General features: G+C 39.4%; 2 protein-coding genes across 3 annotated transcripts in view; one reads left to right on the plus strand and one right to left on the minus strand.

Moving 5' to 3' along the window:
* ZZZ3 (zinc finger ZZ-type containing 3) overlaps positions 1–3,342 on the plus strand; it is a 33,787-nt gene extending 30,445 nt beyond the window's left edge. For both annotated transcript variants that reach the window (XM_005423088.3, XM_031058663.1), the window contains exon 12: positions 228–3,342. In XM_005423088.3, coding sequence (XP_005423145.1) covers positions 228–372 — 145 coding nt within the window. In that variant the 3' untranslated portion in view covers positions 373–3,342. The remainder of the gene's footprint in view (positions 1–227) is intronic.
* A 13-nt stretch (positions 3,343–3,355) lies between these two features.
* AK5 (adenylate kinase 5) overlaps positions 3,356–16,958 on the minus strand; it is an 81,244-nt gene continuing 67,641 nt past the window's right edge. Inside the window, exons 11-14 of the mRNA XM_005423089.3 lie at positions 16,244–16,407; positions 15,136–15,252; positions 11,183–11,344; positions 3,356–4,741 (exon numbers count right to left, since the gene is read on the minus strand). Of these exons, the coding sequence (XP_005423146.1) occupies positions 4,634–4,741; positions 11,183–11,344; positions 15,136–15,252; positions 16,244–16,407 (551 nt within the window). The 3' untranslated portion in view covers positions 3,356–4,633. The remainder of the gene's footprint in view (positions 4,742–11,182; positions 11,345–15,135; positions 15,253–16,243; positions 16,408–16,958) is intronic.

A 16,958-nucleotide genomic window follows, 5' to 3' on the forward strand; every position in this document is an offset into this window, starting at 1 on the left:
TCGCATCTCTTTGTGGGAGATGCATTTTTTAAGCAGATTCTGGATGTATTTTTTTAATACTGTGGACAAGTAGGTTTGGTACAGTTAAATAGAGGGGGGAATTAGACTTTATGAATGAACTGCTATCCAGTTTGGTTTGAATCTGTTCATATGATCACTGTTTCTGAAAGTTAAATATAAGGAAAGTATTTGACTTTTAAACTGTTATCTTTTTCTTTCCCTTGCAGTCTGCATGAAACAGAGATTCATAAGGAAGATCACCAGTTAGAACCTATTTACAGAGCAGAGACATTTTTAGACAGAGACTACTGCATGTCCCAGGGCACCAGTTACAATTATCTTGACCCAAACTACTTTCCAGCAAATAGATGACATGGGAAGCAGATCTACCAACTTGGGTTTACTATCCTCTTTGAAAAATAACAATGGCACCATTGTTAATTCTGTGCACATTTTGGAAAGACTCTGCTTTCCCTGAAATGTCACTCACAGCATGACAGCTTCCTGGGTGTACTTGTCAAACTACAGCTTTGAGCTGTCATGGTTCTAGATCACTGAACAGCAGCTGAACATTCCTAGTGTGCAGAAGGTTTCACTGGGAGACTTTTCTTTCACCACATTAGTCACTTTTAGGTGGTGAATCTAAACAAAAGAAACACATACAAAAGGGTGAGCCAGAAATGAGAGCACACATTAAAGATAGAGTAAATTCCAAAGGCTTTGAAGAACTTGGTTATAATGAGATCCAGAGGAGATGAAGTATTTATATAAAAACAGTTTAGTAGCTTGCAGTTTTGTTGTGAAATAGTTTTCAGCACAGTAACTGACTTCTTTAGGCAAGGTTTTAACCAATGACAGTGTTTGCTTCTAGGCTGTACTCTAAAAATACTCACTGTCTCAGCAATGGTTGGCTACGGGCCTTTATTAAATCGGAGCTGCTTAATCATGTTGACCTTCAATTTTTTAAATTTTTTTTTTTAAACCACAACGAACTCTATTTACCAACAGTGAAGCACTACAGGGGGCAAGTGTGGCATTGCTTCCTTAACCAGCTCATGGTGTGTGAATGTTATAAAATTGTCACTCAGATATATTTTTTAAATGTAATGTTATATAAGATGATCATGTGATGTGTACAAAATATGGTGAAAAGTGCCAGTGCTAGTAACTGTGTAAAGTCTCTAATACTCAACATTTACTCCTTTAAAATAAAATACACAGCCTTCTGCCTCTGTATTTGGAGTTGTTAGTGCAACTCATCAAAGAAAACTGCCTAATATAAATCATATATATGGTAATAATTTTTCCTCTTTTGTAGTCTGCACAAGATCCATGAAAGATTGTATTTTTATTACTATTTAAACAGTGATTAAATTTAGCCTGAGCAGTGAGCAAGGGTTCACATGCATTCTTTTATACTGCTGGATTTTGTTGTGCATCATTTAAAACATTTTGTATGTTTCTTCTTATCTGTGTATACAGTATGTTCTTAAATAATGTTCAATTGTCAGGAGAACTGTGAGAAATAAACTATGTGGATACAGTCTGTTTATATATAGAATGCTTGCTGTGACTTCCTTTCTGTGTAGTTCTGACTCTTTAATCAGGATGGAAAGTTTGGACAGGACATTTGGATCGGTCACCCAGCGCTGCCTCTGCCGCTCCCGCCCGGGGCTCAGCCCGCTCCGGCCTGGCAGGATTAGCATTCCAGTTCTCTCCTCCTCACTCACAGACTTCTTTGTCAGACCACAGAAAATCCAGATTTTAGTAGCCTTGGTACAGTGTATACCATTGTCTGAGAAGCTTTGTAATTATTGTGACATATTTTACTTAATATATTTTTATTGAAATGTATAGCTTGTGATTCAGAAACACTTGATTATTTTATAACTGTAATAAACTTCCAGTTGCTTTGAAGCTAGAATACTCAGAGCAATTAGCTAGAAAACAAACGAATTTGACTTCAAAAGATGGCAATAGGAAAGATAATTGGCTGGCTGCACCTAGTAACTTTAATTATAAATTGGTCAGTATTTTTGCAGTAACTTTAGGTGTAGCTATTTTTTGCTTCAGAAGAAAGAATGTAGGCATTTAATCTATTTAGAAAGTGATACAGTACAGTTATGAAAACACTGAGCAAGTATCATATTGTAAGCATATCTCACGTATCTCATATACTTAGATAAATTTAATAAACCTTAAAAAAACACAACACAAAACTCACGTGATGTATTTTAGTTTTAATTGGAAAAGATACTGCTCTGAGAGGCTTTCTAAGACCATGAAAATATGCTTTCCACATCATTCATGGTCTTTATAGGAAACTAGAGTTGTTGAAGGTGTATGATCAGGAAGAGGATCTGTGGTAACATTCATTTTCTGTTTATATCCTGAAAAAATTATGGGAATAAAATAAGAAAAGTAAATTAGAGAAAATAGTCATCAGTTTAGGATAGCTTGGAAAGAACAAAAGATCTTGGTATCCTTGGAACAAGGTTGGAAGCCAAAGGATAATTTCAAGTCTGAATCACTCAAGAGTGTCTTGGATAAGTCCTATTTTATTGAATATGTATAAATATTAATGTTTCCCTATGCATGCATATGCAGCTGTTGTTCCTGCATACCTTATGAACGTATGCAAATAGGTATCTAATGCACATAACACCAAATCAAGCATGGGATTTTTTGGGTTTTTTACGCAGAAAAGACAGAAGAAGCAGGAATAAAAATTAAACTGAAAGTCTATGGTTAATAATTTTTGTAATTTGATTTAAAAAACCCCAACAAAATAGCAGCTGATTGTTGCCTTTGTTCCCATCCTGCACAAGTGTGAGAATCCACACTTTATAATTTCTACTGTAATTAAATATCATAGAAAATACTCCAGAAAACCTATCCAGATGAATTTGCAACTTTGTGGTAACTGCAGAGTGTTCTACTTTTAAAAAGAAGCAGCAGCAGCTGCCAGTGCACCAGGGCTGGTGTGGGCAGAGCTGCCCTGGGGAGCTGCTGTGGTACTGCAGGCACTGCTGCTGCTGCTCAATGGCAGTGGCTGGAGCTGGAGAAGCACTTCTAGAGCACCAGAGGTAAAATGTAGGCTATAGAAGGACCCAGGAAAGAAGGAACATCCATGATGTGAAGGACAAGAACATACGTAAAACAGACCCTAAAAAATAATTGAATTAGCATCTACAGGGCAAATGCTAAGGAAGAAAAGGAAACAGAAGAGTCTGCCCTGGTTGGAAAAATGACGTACTCTGTAAGCATGCTGATTTGAGCTATATTTTCAAGTCATGTACTGTGCTTTGAAAAGGATTAAACCCACATATACTGTAACAGAAATAATTACTCCTCATTTTTGTACATGTTTTATTTGTATTATGTCTTCATTACAAGAAAGGTAACTTTAAAAATGCAAATCTGCTGCATAAAGTACACCTTTGACAGTACAAGCAATCATGCAACCCACTTTCACTGTAAATTCATCCAGTAGTTCCAGTAAGAGGATGCAGTTACTTTACAGCAATGTCAAACAAGCTTTTATTTAGCTGTCAGTATACCAAAGAAACTCCACAATATTTTAGTTAACCTAACAGAAATACAATAGCACTTTTACAGACTTTTTTGCAGATTACAGATAAATGGCTTACTAAAGGTGCGAGCAATATGAATCAAATAATCCCTGACATTTTTCTGTATTTTTGGTTTCCCACCCCACCACACCTTCCCAAGTTTTGGCAATGCCAGTACAAGACAACAGATGATGATCTGAATTTTGCATTTGAAATACTTCCAGAGTGAAATTTAGAGATGACATGAGATGTTCTGGCTCATAACCAACTTTACATATGGACTTTAATAGCTATAGCACAAGTGCTGTTAATATGGATCGTTACTGGATTGCACATTTAACTACACAATACAATAATCATTCTCAGCTCACAAAACTGGGAAGTCAGTTACAAAATCATAACATTCCCAGCAGAAGACAAGACTCTCTCAAAAAATGGTGTCTGCTTCCCAATAATGGGTTGACAGACTCCACAACATTCAGCTGTATCTTCAATGAATTTTTCTCCTTGCAACAGTGTTCTGGGCATGTGTGAAAAGGTTATTTTAACTTGTAGCTTGAGTAATTCCAGCTCTGTTAGAGCTGCATGTTACAGAGAACAGGTTTCAGGCACTAAAGCCCAAGAACAAGCTAAGTGACACTGCAAAAATTAATACTGTTAATAAAAAGAAAATAATAATCAATGGGAAACTTGTGTGCAATAACCCTACTGTCAGTCTGCTGGACAGTGACTGGGGTGGGTGGGGAGCTCCCTGCTGGCCAGGCACTGCCCCGTTTCCCATGGAATGTGTGTGACCATGAAACAAAACCAGAGCTGCTGCTCACCTTGCTGCTTTTAACCCATGAAGAGCAAACACCCAAGAAAACAAAATACAGTTCTCAGTGGGGTTAGCATACAGACCACTTTCTGTTGAATGTACTCTCAGAACTAAGATTTCATCTAGGGTAACATGCCACGTGCACAAATTCCAGATACCTCTCAAGGAAGCAGCTCTGCTTTGACCAGCAAATCATGGCTGTGGGGTGCACGTGAGCAAGGCTGGGTACACACCTTACACACCATTACTGCATTTCTGGTGAAAAAAAAGCTGCCTCTTCCTTTTTCAGAAAAGAGTCAATTGTCTTGCAGATTTCCAGGAAAACATCCTCCTGTGTTCCTTCTGCATCAACCTGGGAAGCACAAAAAAACCAGTTTTGATTAAGTTACAAAGAATTATCTCAGAATCCAAACACTGCAACAAAAAACTGGTCTAATATAAAATGAAAGTTGTTCTGCTTCATGGTAGAAGTATTCTAATGTAGAGGAGCAGCTTAATAAACCAGATTACTCATTTTGTTCCCACAGATTTCTGTAAGAAGGTTCTGCAGGCTGGATTGTCTGTAGCAAAGTACATCAGTCAAGTGAGGGAGCTTTAAGTACTCATGTTTTAAAGTGTAGTTACACCTTTGATGCAGAACAGTTGCCAAGGGCTCTTTGCCCATCACTCCAGCCTGGCGAGGTCCTTCTGAAGGGCTGCACAGCACTCTGGGTTTTGGCCACTCCACAGTAATTTAGCAAATCAGTGTATTCCAGTGCATTTGTATTTGGAAACTTGGTGAACTGGTTCTGGTTTTATGACATCCTTTGCCCCTATCTTTTATAAGGGCACTGCTTTTGTGGTATAAGAACTCGACTTTCTTTGAAAATTTTTTTTCTTGAACACCCCAAAGATTCGGTTTTCTGACCAAGCTACTTCTCATTACTGTACTTCACAAAAACAAGATGAATTTACACTCCTGTGCTGAAGATGAGAGAGCTGCATTTCAGCAGAGAGGAATGGCACTTGCAGCCAGTAATACTTGTCTGTGTTCCCTGGAAAACATGAGGCAGAACTGAGCTGTTCTCAGCAAGGAGTTCCATGTCCATCCCATGCTGTGCCACCTGAGGAAGGAGAGCTGTCTTCAGCCCTCACAGCAGTGACAGAAACAGCTTTCACACTGGCTGTGTACTCCATGCAGATGCTTCTGCTGATTATTCCTTTCCTCAAATGCCTTCTGAGATATTTGGTCTTTACACAAAAGCAAGATTCTTCTCTGCTTCTCCATACTTAGTCTTTCATGCATGCATGACATGAAGTTTGCACAAGATTAAATGGACCCATGACAACTTTGTGAAAGGATCTTTTCCTGAACTGCTGCATTTTCATCTCCAAGTTGCTGACTAAAAAGCCAGACAATTGTAGTGTTTGAAGGGGATATCCTTGCCTATAATATTTTCTGCCATCTCTGCATGAGAATGAAGGGAGTTTCATGTTCAAATAAATGTATTTTTAAGTAGGCCAAGAAATTCTGCTCAGATATGATGTTGTCTTGCAGCCAGCTCCTGTACAGCTGACTGCAGTCCTTGTACATCTAAGTCCCTTGGTGCTGAGTCTTGAGTGGGAGTCAGCAGCTGCTCCTTGCAGAGCTGAAGCAGGGACTGCAGGCACTCCCCAGAGCTTGGCTTTCACTCTTGGTGGTGCCTGCAGATGCTGAGAAGTTCAGTCCCCATTGCATCCTGTGGGAAGTGCTGGCGCATCTCACCAGCCTGTTCCACAGCCAGAGCTCCAGCACTGGTGCCCAGGCAGGCCAGCCTTCAGGAGCCCTGCCTGGCTGGGCCTGTCCCCTCAGGCCCACTGCAGCAGTGTGTGACAGTGTGAGCTGAGCTGTGCTCAGCACCCTGGCCACCTCCCTTGGTCCCCTCACTGCCCTTCATGGTGCTGTTTGCTGCTGCTGCAGCATTATTTTGTAGACCTGAGGCAGAGGCAGGCACGTGCTGATGCCTCAGAAAGGGCAGCTCTCCCACAAGGGCTGCACATCTTTCAGAAGTGTTTAGAAGTGGGGGGTACTTACTAGCAGCAAAGAGAAAACGGGGGTGATGAACCATTCTGAACCAAATGTCTGTCTTCTCCAGTTAAAACAAAACCAGCAACTTCCATCTCAGCTCCTATAAAACACCTTGTTTGGCCTATCTCAACTGCCAAGACAACTATTTTCATATGGCTCTCCAACAGGAAATGTACTGCATGCAGGGTGAAGGCCAGAGCCATTTCAAAGCTCTTATCTTAATATGTATTATTATTATCATCTTTTTACTTCATAAATACTTCTGCCCTGTCTAACTGATCTAATCTTATCAGCACAGCTGATTGCCACTGGTTTTTTGGTGACCTCTTTAGAACTGGGACTGCTACTCAGGTCTAGATCTAGGGAGTTGTGATGAAGAATTAGTTCTTTAAGCATGGAAACACCACCCTTTATGATGGGATGGAATGCTGACTTCATAACAGCAGCAATAAAATATGGATGGGCCTGACTAATGACAGCCCCAGTGCTTCCCATGCTGGCCTCCTAAATAACAAAGGCCCAATTCATAAAACTAACTTAACATTGTGGCACAAAACTAACTTAATGTGCCAATAATTCACATCTAGTACTACAGTAATTCAACAACACTCTCAGTGGCTCCAGAGAAAAAACTGTGTATTTCTCTTCCTCAGATTCTAACAAATCTCATAAATTAGGCCTGTTTTCAAGGCTATTTAAGGCTGACTTCTCATAAAACAAGATTCTTATACAGTTTTCCACAGTTTTGAAATCCAGCTATTGCTTTTGGTAACTTCAAATACAGAGAAATTTAATGAGCTCATATGAAAAACTACTGGAGTAACCATCCCTATAGTACAATATTGTTCCTTTTGTCATTAAAACCAACCAATTAAGTTTTCTGTCAACAAATCTACCTTTGTTGTAGGTTTTGAAATTTAGAGCTCTAACATATACTGCCACTGAGAAGAACCTAACTCTCTGTAGAGAGGATGGCTGAGGACAGACTCCGGAATGAACTCAGTAGTTAGAAGCCTCTTACTGAAGGTCAGTCAAGCTCAGCTGTGTTGTCACTATGTCTTTGTCACTAGAGTGTGTTAGAAAATCTGAGACTGTGCAGCACCTGGTTCTCACAGCAATGGATTGAAACACACTGCCCCAGACCTATTCATATTAGACATGCATTTTCTGCTGTTTTATCCATGATCCCCTGCTAATGCTTCTGATAGATCTTTCTAGATCAGTTTCTCATCTAATGGGCCACAAAGCACCAAGGGGGGAATAGAGAATCACTTGTTCCTTTGTTCCCCACATCCTTATCTATCAGGGTTAATGGATCTCTGAGAACCTTTCAAAAGATGGAAATAAACCACGTAACTGCTCTCGCTATTGCCATTGATTACCCCTCCTGGAAAGGGGGAGGTCACCCCTCCCTGCACGCACTCAGAATGGCATCAGCAAGGGAAGGCTCACAGTGGAAAACGGGGAGAAGGTGGATGGTCACATGTTCTTTCATAATGGTTATGGAAAATGTGACTGCAAGTGATTTTAGAAAGAAATAGTAGAACAGCACTGAGAAAATAAATAATGAAAGGAAATAAGAACAGAAAAAAACCTAACTCCTGTTGGATTTTCTAGGCTAAGCTTTCATAGCATGTGGTCTGAAAAAGTCAAAGTTTTTGGGCACCCTTAATCCTCTGCTCTGCCCTGCTTGGCTTATTTGTTATACTTATGCCCTTTTCCTCAGACTTTGAATAGGAAACTTGTATGTAAGACACCTACCAGGTGTCTTATGTTAGCTAGGTAGGATCCGGGCTGTCTTGCTTGACTACCAAGGCATTGCTCTTCTCTTTTACTTACTACCCTCCTACATACTGTCACTTCAAAAAAGCTTTAAAGGATGAGTCAGATATTAAAAACAATCTTTTTTCTCCCTCCTTTTCTTCTCAGTTGAGAGAGAGCCATATATTCAAAGGGATTTACATTTAGCCATGTCAAAACACAAGTAGGTGTCTACTAAATTTTCAGATGCACTTTTCTGTCCAGGTGCCTTGGAACTCACTGAGAAATAGATTTAAAACCATCAGTGTCTACCTGCTTACTGCTACTATAATGCATTTTGTTTCATTTCATATTATGTCATTTATCTGAAGCACCTGATCCCCACAGGATCAGGCAGCTTGCAGGCAGTGTTTTAGAAAGCAGTGCTTTCAGCCCTTGCATCTCCAGTACAAGGTCTTTAATGAAAAGCAGCTACTTGCAGCTCCTTAGGTGGGTGTTCTGGAACTGACTACAAGAGAAATTATGGGATATTAAATCTCCAAAACATGAATTTAAAAAAAAATGAAAAATTTCTAACTTGTTAGTCTCAACTACTTTACCTTCCAGAACACAATTTAGAACCTGAATGCCTCAGCAGAAAAGTGAGGATTCTGTTGCCTTTGCCCTTCATTCTTCAGTCAGTTTATCAGAATGCAGATGAGAATTTATTTTAAGGGGTCTTCAAATCAACATTGGTAAATTAAGTGGTGACTTTGTCTGAAATGGATAGGAAACGCACACAGTTCTCTCAGGAAACAGAGTTACAGAGGCAGCAGCATCTCCATGGCAGCACTAACATCTTCAGCCAGCTTTGGTCAGTGTTGGAGAGTGATAAACCCACTTAGGAATGAACAAATCCCCAGCACTGAAAATACGTGATGTTTTAATTAAAATGGGAAAGAAAAATATTAAAAACATGTTAGACTGCCTCTAGGTAAAGTCTCAGTCTTCTGTGTGCATGATATTACAAATAAAAAAAAAACCAAAAAAACCAAAGACTATTTTAGCCTAGCCTGCACCAAAAAAAAATAAAAATAGGCAGTCAGAAGTTATATTTGATATATTTGATCAGAAGTTATTATTGTCAGTTTTTCTGCTTTCCACCTGAATTTCCTTTCATCATTCAGAGAACACCCAGTGGCTGCTAATGTGAATGCTTGGCTGGGTGTAAAATCTGTTTCTATAAATAAGAAACTAACACCGTGCCCGGGGAATTGCAAACTTCCCCTTGACTCTCTGCTTTCTTCAGCACATGTAGCTTAAATGTATTCACCACAAAAATAGTTTTAAAAGACATTTCCCACAATAATGTTTATAAAGCAGATTTTACAGAGCTTTCATACTCAATGGTTCCACCTGGAAGATGGATATATGGTAAACACCACATTCACCAGAAGCAAGTTCAGACAATGTACAGACACTGTAAGTAAAAGTAGTGTAGACACAGCAAAGCACAGGTATTTTCTAACATACAAACACACAATGTCAGTTTCCCCAAAACTAATGGTACAAGTACAAATCACATTTCCAGCTGTGACCCACAGATTTGGCAGGTTCCTTGAGGAGCTAATGAGCGACCAGCTTTCAAGAAAGGACTGCATATTTTGCCATTATGTAGGGGACAGAGCAGGAACTTGCAGCAGAAGCATTAAGGAAGGGCAAAGAAAGTCCATGTCAAGTGAAATGAGGCAGAACATGACTGCAAAATCTGTGTGAAAGTATTAAGTGCAGTTTCACTCTCTTTGGGGCTGTCATTTCCCTGATGCTTCAAAAAGGGAAACACCATGGTAGGCACAGCTCCCTGGAATAGGATAGTGAGACAGAGAGCTCTGTTTTCCTTGGCATTGTGCTGTGTTGGTGTATTGTGTATTATACTGAATTCTTAGCACATCCTTGCAATTTTGGCAAGATAGCTTCTCAAAGAAAAAACAAATAAACCACATAATCCTTTGTAAGCCTAAAGATGAAAAGTAAGCATGAACTTTTTTCTGACACTTAGGCTTTGTCTTATGTGCACTTGGTGTTGGGGTAAGGAAAGGCCACAAATCAGAACTCTTCCTTTGAGTATCATTTTTCTCAGCATTGTGTCATTTACCCTGTCCTCAGGTCGGGATACTGGTGCATAAATTAGCTGCACATTCCTCTTTTGGGAACTTTGCAAAGGAGAAAAGTTTGGGGCAGGTGATTTACATGTTTGCTACAGCCCCTAGAAAAAATAGATCCCATAATATTTCCAGAAACTGTTATTGGATTCTTACTCTTTTAGGACAAGACAGAGCAGTAGGACTAGATCTTTCTGTAGGTGAACTAAGGGACAGTTTGCCATGACACAGCAGAGAAATAAACCCAAAATCCTATGTAAATGAGTCTACAGATGTGCCAGCTAAGTGCACTTTTTCTTGCTTCTCTTCAAGTATTGATTATAGAATAAAAAGAATGCTTAAAATATCACATCCTGAGCAGGTGCAAACTGAGGCAATTCATTGAAATTAATATAACTATGTTATTTATTCCAGCAAAAAGATCTCTCTTGTATGAAGGCTTGTTTTATTTCAGGATATACACTGTCAGTTTTGAAAATTTTACTAAAGGGCTTTGGATTAACATAATCTTTCATCCTAATTCTGAAAGCCCTTATATAGTAAATCCTAATACTCAAAGAAAAGCTTTCTAGAATTTATTTTAAATAAGAGATTCTACACAGATAAGTTATTGATTCAGGATATGTTCTCTGACTAAGGATAAATCTGGGGTTTTATTCTTTCAAACTGTACTGTGGAACTCAGAAGTTTGCGAAAGTTGCAAACAAACCAGGGAATTGTAAAATGAGAACAACTGAAAAGTGTGGGAACAGTTCATAAATGATGACATGTCAGTGTTTTCCAAATACTGCTCATATAATTGAAGGAAAAAGCAATAATTTAATTTAAAAGGTCAAGTATTTACCTTGCATAACTGTGTCCTGCTTTCATAGTATGCAATCAGAGGGTTTGATGCTTGGTAGTGGCTTTCAATCCTGTCCTCAGTGGTTTCAGTGTTCTCAGAGCTCTGACTGCTCATGGTTTCTGCAGAGCAGTCCAGGCAGAGCACGAGCTTTGGTTCCCCAATCTAGAGACAAGGGAAAACAATAAACATTCAAAGCACTGGCCCAGCAAAAGAGATTTTGTTTGGATAACACCAAAACAGTCACCAAGGAATTTGTAAGCAGATAGTATTTGTCTATGGGGAAATGATGCTTATTAACAACCACCCCTCATTGTGGCAGCACTAAGGGATATCAGCACTGAGGAACAAAGCTGTGCTTGCCTGGGCTCTACACAGAGAGTGAAAGAGATGGGATCTGACAAATTCTGGCTACTTGGACTCAAGAGTGTCAGTTCACTATTTGCTTGATGCAAACAGTAAGTACTTATGCAATACTTGACTCAGTTATATTTGTAGCCTTTTCTTTGTTCAATGTGTGAAAAGGGAGTGGTAAACTTAGCTTAGTATTTCAAGATGCAGTAGCAGGAAATGTTCACATAAAAGTGTACCCACTTGAGATGGAAATGAGTAACAACAGGCCCAGGGACACCATCAAATATTCACAGGAATACATCCTGTGAATTACTTTATGTCATACAGTATTTTATGTCCTTGTTTGCAGTGTACCCACACCATGCCTCTCCGTGCTGCAAAGGAAGGATGTGATAAATTTCTCTGCATTTTCAAATTGGCAAGTAATTTCCAAATTCTGTGGGAAGCTGGTTATTTAATGCTGTTTGGCTAGTGCCAAACTAGTCATGAGGGAGAGTCTGTCCTTTAATAAAAATAAATACAGATTTATTTATTTTGATTCTTGGGCCTGGAAAAGGTCATAAATAAACATCTCTTTCTACATTTGATCATAGATATTGCAGTATATAATGGGAAAAAAAGAAATGGCAAGAAGGAGGAAAATGTTCTTTATGGTATTTCAGGAGAGAGCCAAAAGTTCTAAACACAAATCCTCATCATTCTTTCCCTGAAACACTGAAATATATATATGTAATTTAGCATAAGTCTTGGAATGCACTGTCATGCACCCTGCTCAGGCACAGTACTCTCTGACACAAGATTTTGTATGAGCAAAACCTGCTGGGCTGAGTCCAAAGCCATAAATTCCACTGTCTCAAGCAAAATAAAGGTGTTACAGGATCAGTGGGGAAAAGTTTATTTTTCCATGCAGTTATGTATTTAATCCTTCAATGACACACTTAGTCTTTTTCTCATTCCTTCCCTTTCCAGCAGGGATCTGGAAAACACTTTTTTAGGAAAAAGTGAGAGGTTTTGGAAAAAGATTACTTCACACTAGTGACAATTACAAAATCATATTTTTACCAATGGCTATAGTAAAGGAAGTCTAAATGACTGATACATGGAAATTTTCATTGTTATCTTTGTTGACAGCCCTCAAAGGAAGAAATATTCTAAAGTAAATATTTCATGTCAGGTCTTCTGCATTTGACTGAGGATGTCTGGATTGTGGTGACCTTTCTACTACCCTTAATGACTTTCTAGGAGAAGCTGAAGCCAAGGGATTATGTCAGACAGTTCAATGACAGGCTTTTATCTACCCATTTTTTCCACACAGAAAACATTAATGCAATTAGCAGTACTGAGTTTGGGGATTAAAAAAGCCAACAAGGCAGTTTTAATATGGCAAGAGACATAGAGAATTAAAAAAAAAAAAGATGTGGGCTTAATCAATGATTTAAACAAATGCCCTTTATGTATAACTGGATTAGGATGGTGAGAAGTTATTTCCTCCCAGTTTCACATGAGGAATTTCATGGTCTGTTCCAAATTGTAATAGAATAAATGGGAAATAATTCCTTTTATCAGTTATATCATGACCTTACAATGAGGACATGAAGGACTCTACTGACTGATAGGATCAGATAATAGCTTTGTGCTTGATACACTCAGTCTGATTTGCTTTTGAAAAATGTACATGGTTTTCTTAGAAGTTTCAGTATTGCTATCTGGAATTCAAACCATTACAGAAATATCTTTCTTCCAAACTAAAACCGACAAAAAGTGAAACTAATGCCCTTATCAGGCATTTCAGCAATTTTTGCTACTGTTTTTAAAATGATTTTTTTATGATTTTCCTGACTCAATTTAGCTTAAATAATACATAACAAACAAGTCTAATGTTTTGGGTCTTTACTCTGTCTCACTGGGTACTTCCATCCTGGTGCTGTGGAATATATAATCTAAAAATGTTTTTTCACCTTGTAGAAAGACTGAGGAGGGAACAGAGTTTTGTGCTTCTGTAGAATTATGGCTGGGTAAATACAATTGCATCATAGAAGGGAATTGGGTAAAATTGGCTGGAGAATCAGCTGTTTCTGCATAGCTCATTCTGTTTATGAGTCAAGCTCTGAAACATGAGCATTATTCTTGACGTCTTCTAAAGAGTCTTTGTTAACAATTATAAAGTTTTCACATATCATGTAGATATGTAGCATTATTCATCTGTACTTTGCTGCCATTAATTAGTAAGGCCTGATGTGCACCTCTTTTCATTCAGTTATAATTTAAGAACTTCTCATCGCCCTTTGGAAAGAACTGCAAAGCATTATCTCAAAAACGACTCATTGAGAAAAACTTCACAGTTTTACTGAGCAGCTCACAGTCAGCCTGTGCAAAGTGGATACAAGGCACAACAGGGGGGACTTAGCACCTTCAAAACAGTCACTTGAAGTCTTTGTCTTTTACTCCAAATGCCAAATGTAGTCCAGGACTACGGGATCTTTTGCTGCTTTCAGGGAACTTAAGGAGCTCTGCTTCAGCACGGGATGCATTAGGACTTACTTGCCTGCAATATCTCAGTGCAGGACACCCCAGTCTCTAAATCCCACTTCATAATATAGAGGAGTGTCCACAGGACACCAACATGTATGCCTGCCAGAGAAACAGCACTATTGAAATAGTTCCTCCTTAGACACAAAATGAGAGAAATCTCCAGCATCTTTTTAATAGTCTAAAGCATTTTATTAAAGGGACTAGTAAGTCAACATTTCTGTGAATGGCTTCTATAGCAAAAACCATTGCTCATTATTTTGTCTGGCTTCTGATGCCAAAATCTTGCTGGGCATTTATGGTAATCAACTAAATAAATAAAGCAGCTAAAGGCTCTGCAAGAAAACAGGGGATTCATTAAAGTTTTATTACCTTATAAACTTGTTTAGGACATTTTTGGAGTGTAATATGATGTAACATATACTAACTATTATCCCTAATTCACCACTTCTTTTCTCCCAAACCCTGGCAGATTCATTCATAGGCTTAGGCAGAGTATTTCCTGCAGGCTGAGAAATGCACGGCTGAGGCTTCTCACGAGGTCTCAGCACATACTGGGGAAATCGAGAGCTCTCGGAGCTGCCACGCAGGCACTTGCAGAACGCTCTTTTTATGGCTGTGCCACCTGTTACTCACCACAAAAATTAAATCTGGGTTTGGCTGCTGCAAGTGACAGCAAGCTTTAGCAGAGCTGGCTTACTGGTAATAAATATTAACTGTGAAGATACATACTTTTGTGATCCTGCATCAGATTTTCATGAGAAGTACAGCACTACCCACTAGAACCAGAAAACTGGTTCTAAAATGATGTTTTCCCCTAAATGTTAATTGTTTCTGGTTTACATTAAATTTAGATAAAATCAGACTCTACTTCTCCTTGTATTCTAGATTCCTTGTAGGTAAGGTCAACAGCTAGATTTGCTGCACTGATGGGGTGCCAAAATTTCAGTGATCAGCAGCACAGCTCGAGGAGATTGGCTTTTCACATGTCCCTGCTGCAATCAGCTGAAGAGAGGGACTGAAGCAGCACCAGAATTGCAGGAGTTACAGCAGCATTACAGTTGTATGGTCACCTTGCTCTCAAACTCTTCTGCATCCTTCAGCTCTTGGGGATACCCATCAATCAGGAATCCTTTTGTGTCCCCTAGCTTGGAAATCATGGCTTCCTTCAGTAGCTCCAGAACAATACCCTGTATAGGAAAGAGAGGGAATTATTTGGTTAATTAAAAGGAAAGATTGATACCTTTTGTTTGTTGCACTGACTTTAGTCCCACACCCTTGAAAACAGCTCTGTGAATGCAGGTGTTTTTCTTGTCCTGCAGGTAGCAGAGCACCCTGCTTCTTATTCTCTCAGGACTGGCTGTGCCACACAAATCTGATGCTGCAATCCACCCAAGATTTCCCAAAATGCCCTCCAGATAGGTCAGAATATTTCATAGTTTCAAAATGAATGTTAATACCTTTGAAACTCTAGAGTCCTGCTGCAGCATTTTCCAATCTGATTGCATTTTGCTATGTCACTGGTGTAATTATATTACATGGAAAGTGACCCCATCTGACCAAACACACTGAAGAGCAAAGCAATCAAAATCAAGCCTGAGCACAGCTTTTAGTTTCCCCTGAGCAACATTTCCCAGTATCTTTCATTAACAAACACATCCTCTGACCTAGCTGCAGTTGCTGAAGACCCTCCAAGAGCTGGGACTGTGGACCTGCCATGTAAAAGCCAGGTCCAGCTGAGAACAACACCCTCTGCCTTCACAATCTCCATTAAGCTGCAGTCCAACTACTCTGGGATGTCAGCCAGCTCTGCAGGGAACTGCTGCAGGTACTGTAATTTAAAATAGCTGCCAAGAGGACCAGCTCTGAATCTGAAATGTAACACTATAAAAAGGACATAAAGTTTCTGTTTCCTGTACTTGCACTTACATTTTGCAATGCATCTGTCTCACTGTATTTCATGTCTGATTTATTGCCTATGTGAAACATAAAGAAATACTGGCACTGAAAAGGGAAACAAGTGCCACAGATTTGGCAAAGAGGAAATGTCTCCCTGAGGTTACAGATTAATTTTACTGAAATGGGAACCATCAGCTCCAGTATCTATTTCAGTGGTTTAGACAATATACCTACCACTGCCTTTGTTTAACCATTAGAACCCCAAATAAAACCATCACTCACTCCAGGCACAGGTTCACCACATTCCACAATGTCTTTGATCAATTTACTTCTCTCTGATAATGACAATAATTCATTTTGGAGAAGGTCACTAGTGGACAGGTGAGTAAATCCGTATTTCTTGGCTAACTGTTCACATTGGCTACCTTTGCCAGAGCCAGGCCCACCTATGTGAGGGAAAAAATAAGTAGAATTAGAAAAGAGCAAAGATCTTCCAATTCTCAAACTGTACCCACTAAGGAAATGGGAGGAAATTGATGACACTGACTGTTTTGCAATTTTTAAATTTTTTTTTTGGTAGTGAAATTGTCTACAGTAGAACAAGTCATATACATATATATCCCTTCTGATACAACTACAGTGCTGAGTCAAATGTCTTGAAGTTGAAGGAGTCACAATAGTGTGAAATCTCCAACAGAGGAGAACTTGTTCCTAAAACACCATTAGCATGTTAAGGAAAAACATGAAACAGCCTGTGGAAAAGGGTCTTTCACTCTGCACTCGTTCAGTTTGACAGCTGCAACAAATCGTAGCAAGTAATGCTCACTGCAGCCCCGTGAGGGGAATAACAACGTGCGCCCACCTGCACCTGCCCACAGCAGCTGTGGGAGACAGCGCCAGGAGGGGAAGGGCACTGACCGGGAACGCTGGGGGTGTCCTCCTGGCAGGAATGGCTCCTCCAGCCTCCTGCTTCCCTCTGCCAGCCAGCAGCCCCCAG

The sequence above is a fragment of the Geospiza fortis genome, unplaced genomic scaffold (genome assembly GCF_000277835.1).
Source record: "Geospiza fortis unplaced genomic scaffold, GeoFor_1.0 scaffold333, whole genome shotgun sequence".
In the NCBI taxonomy this organism is placed as follows: Eukaryota; Metazoa; Chordata; class Aves; order Passeriformes; family Thraupidae; genus Geospiza; species Geospiza fortis.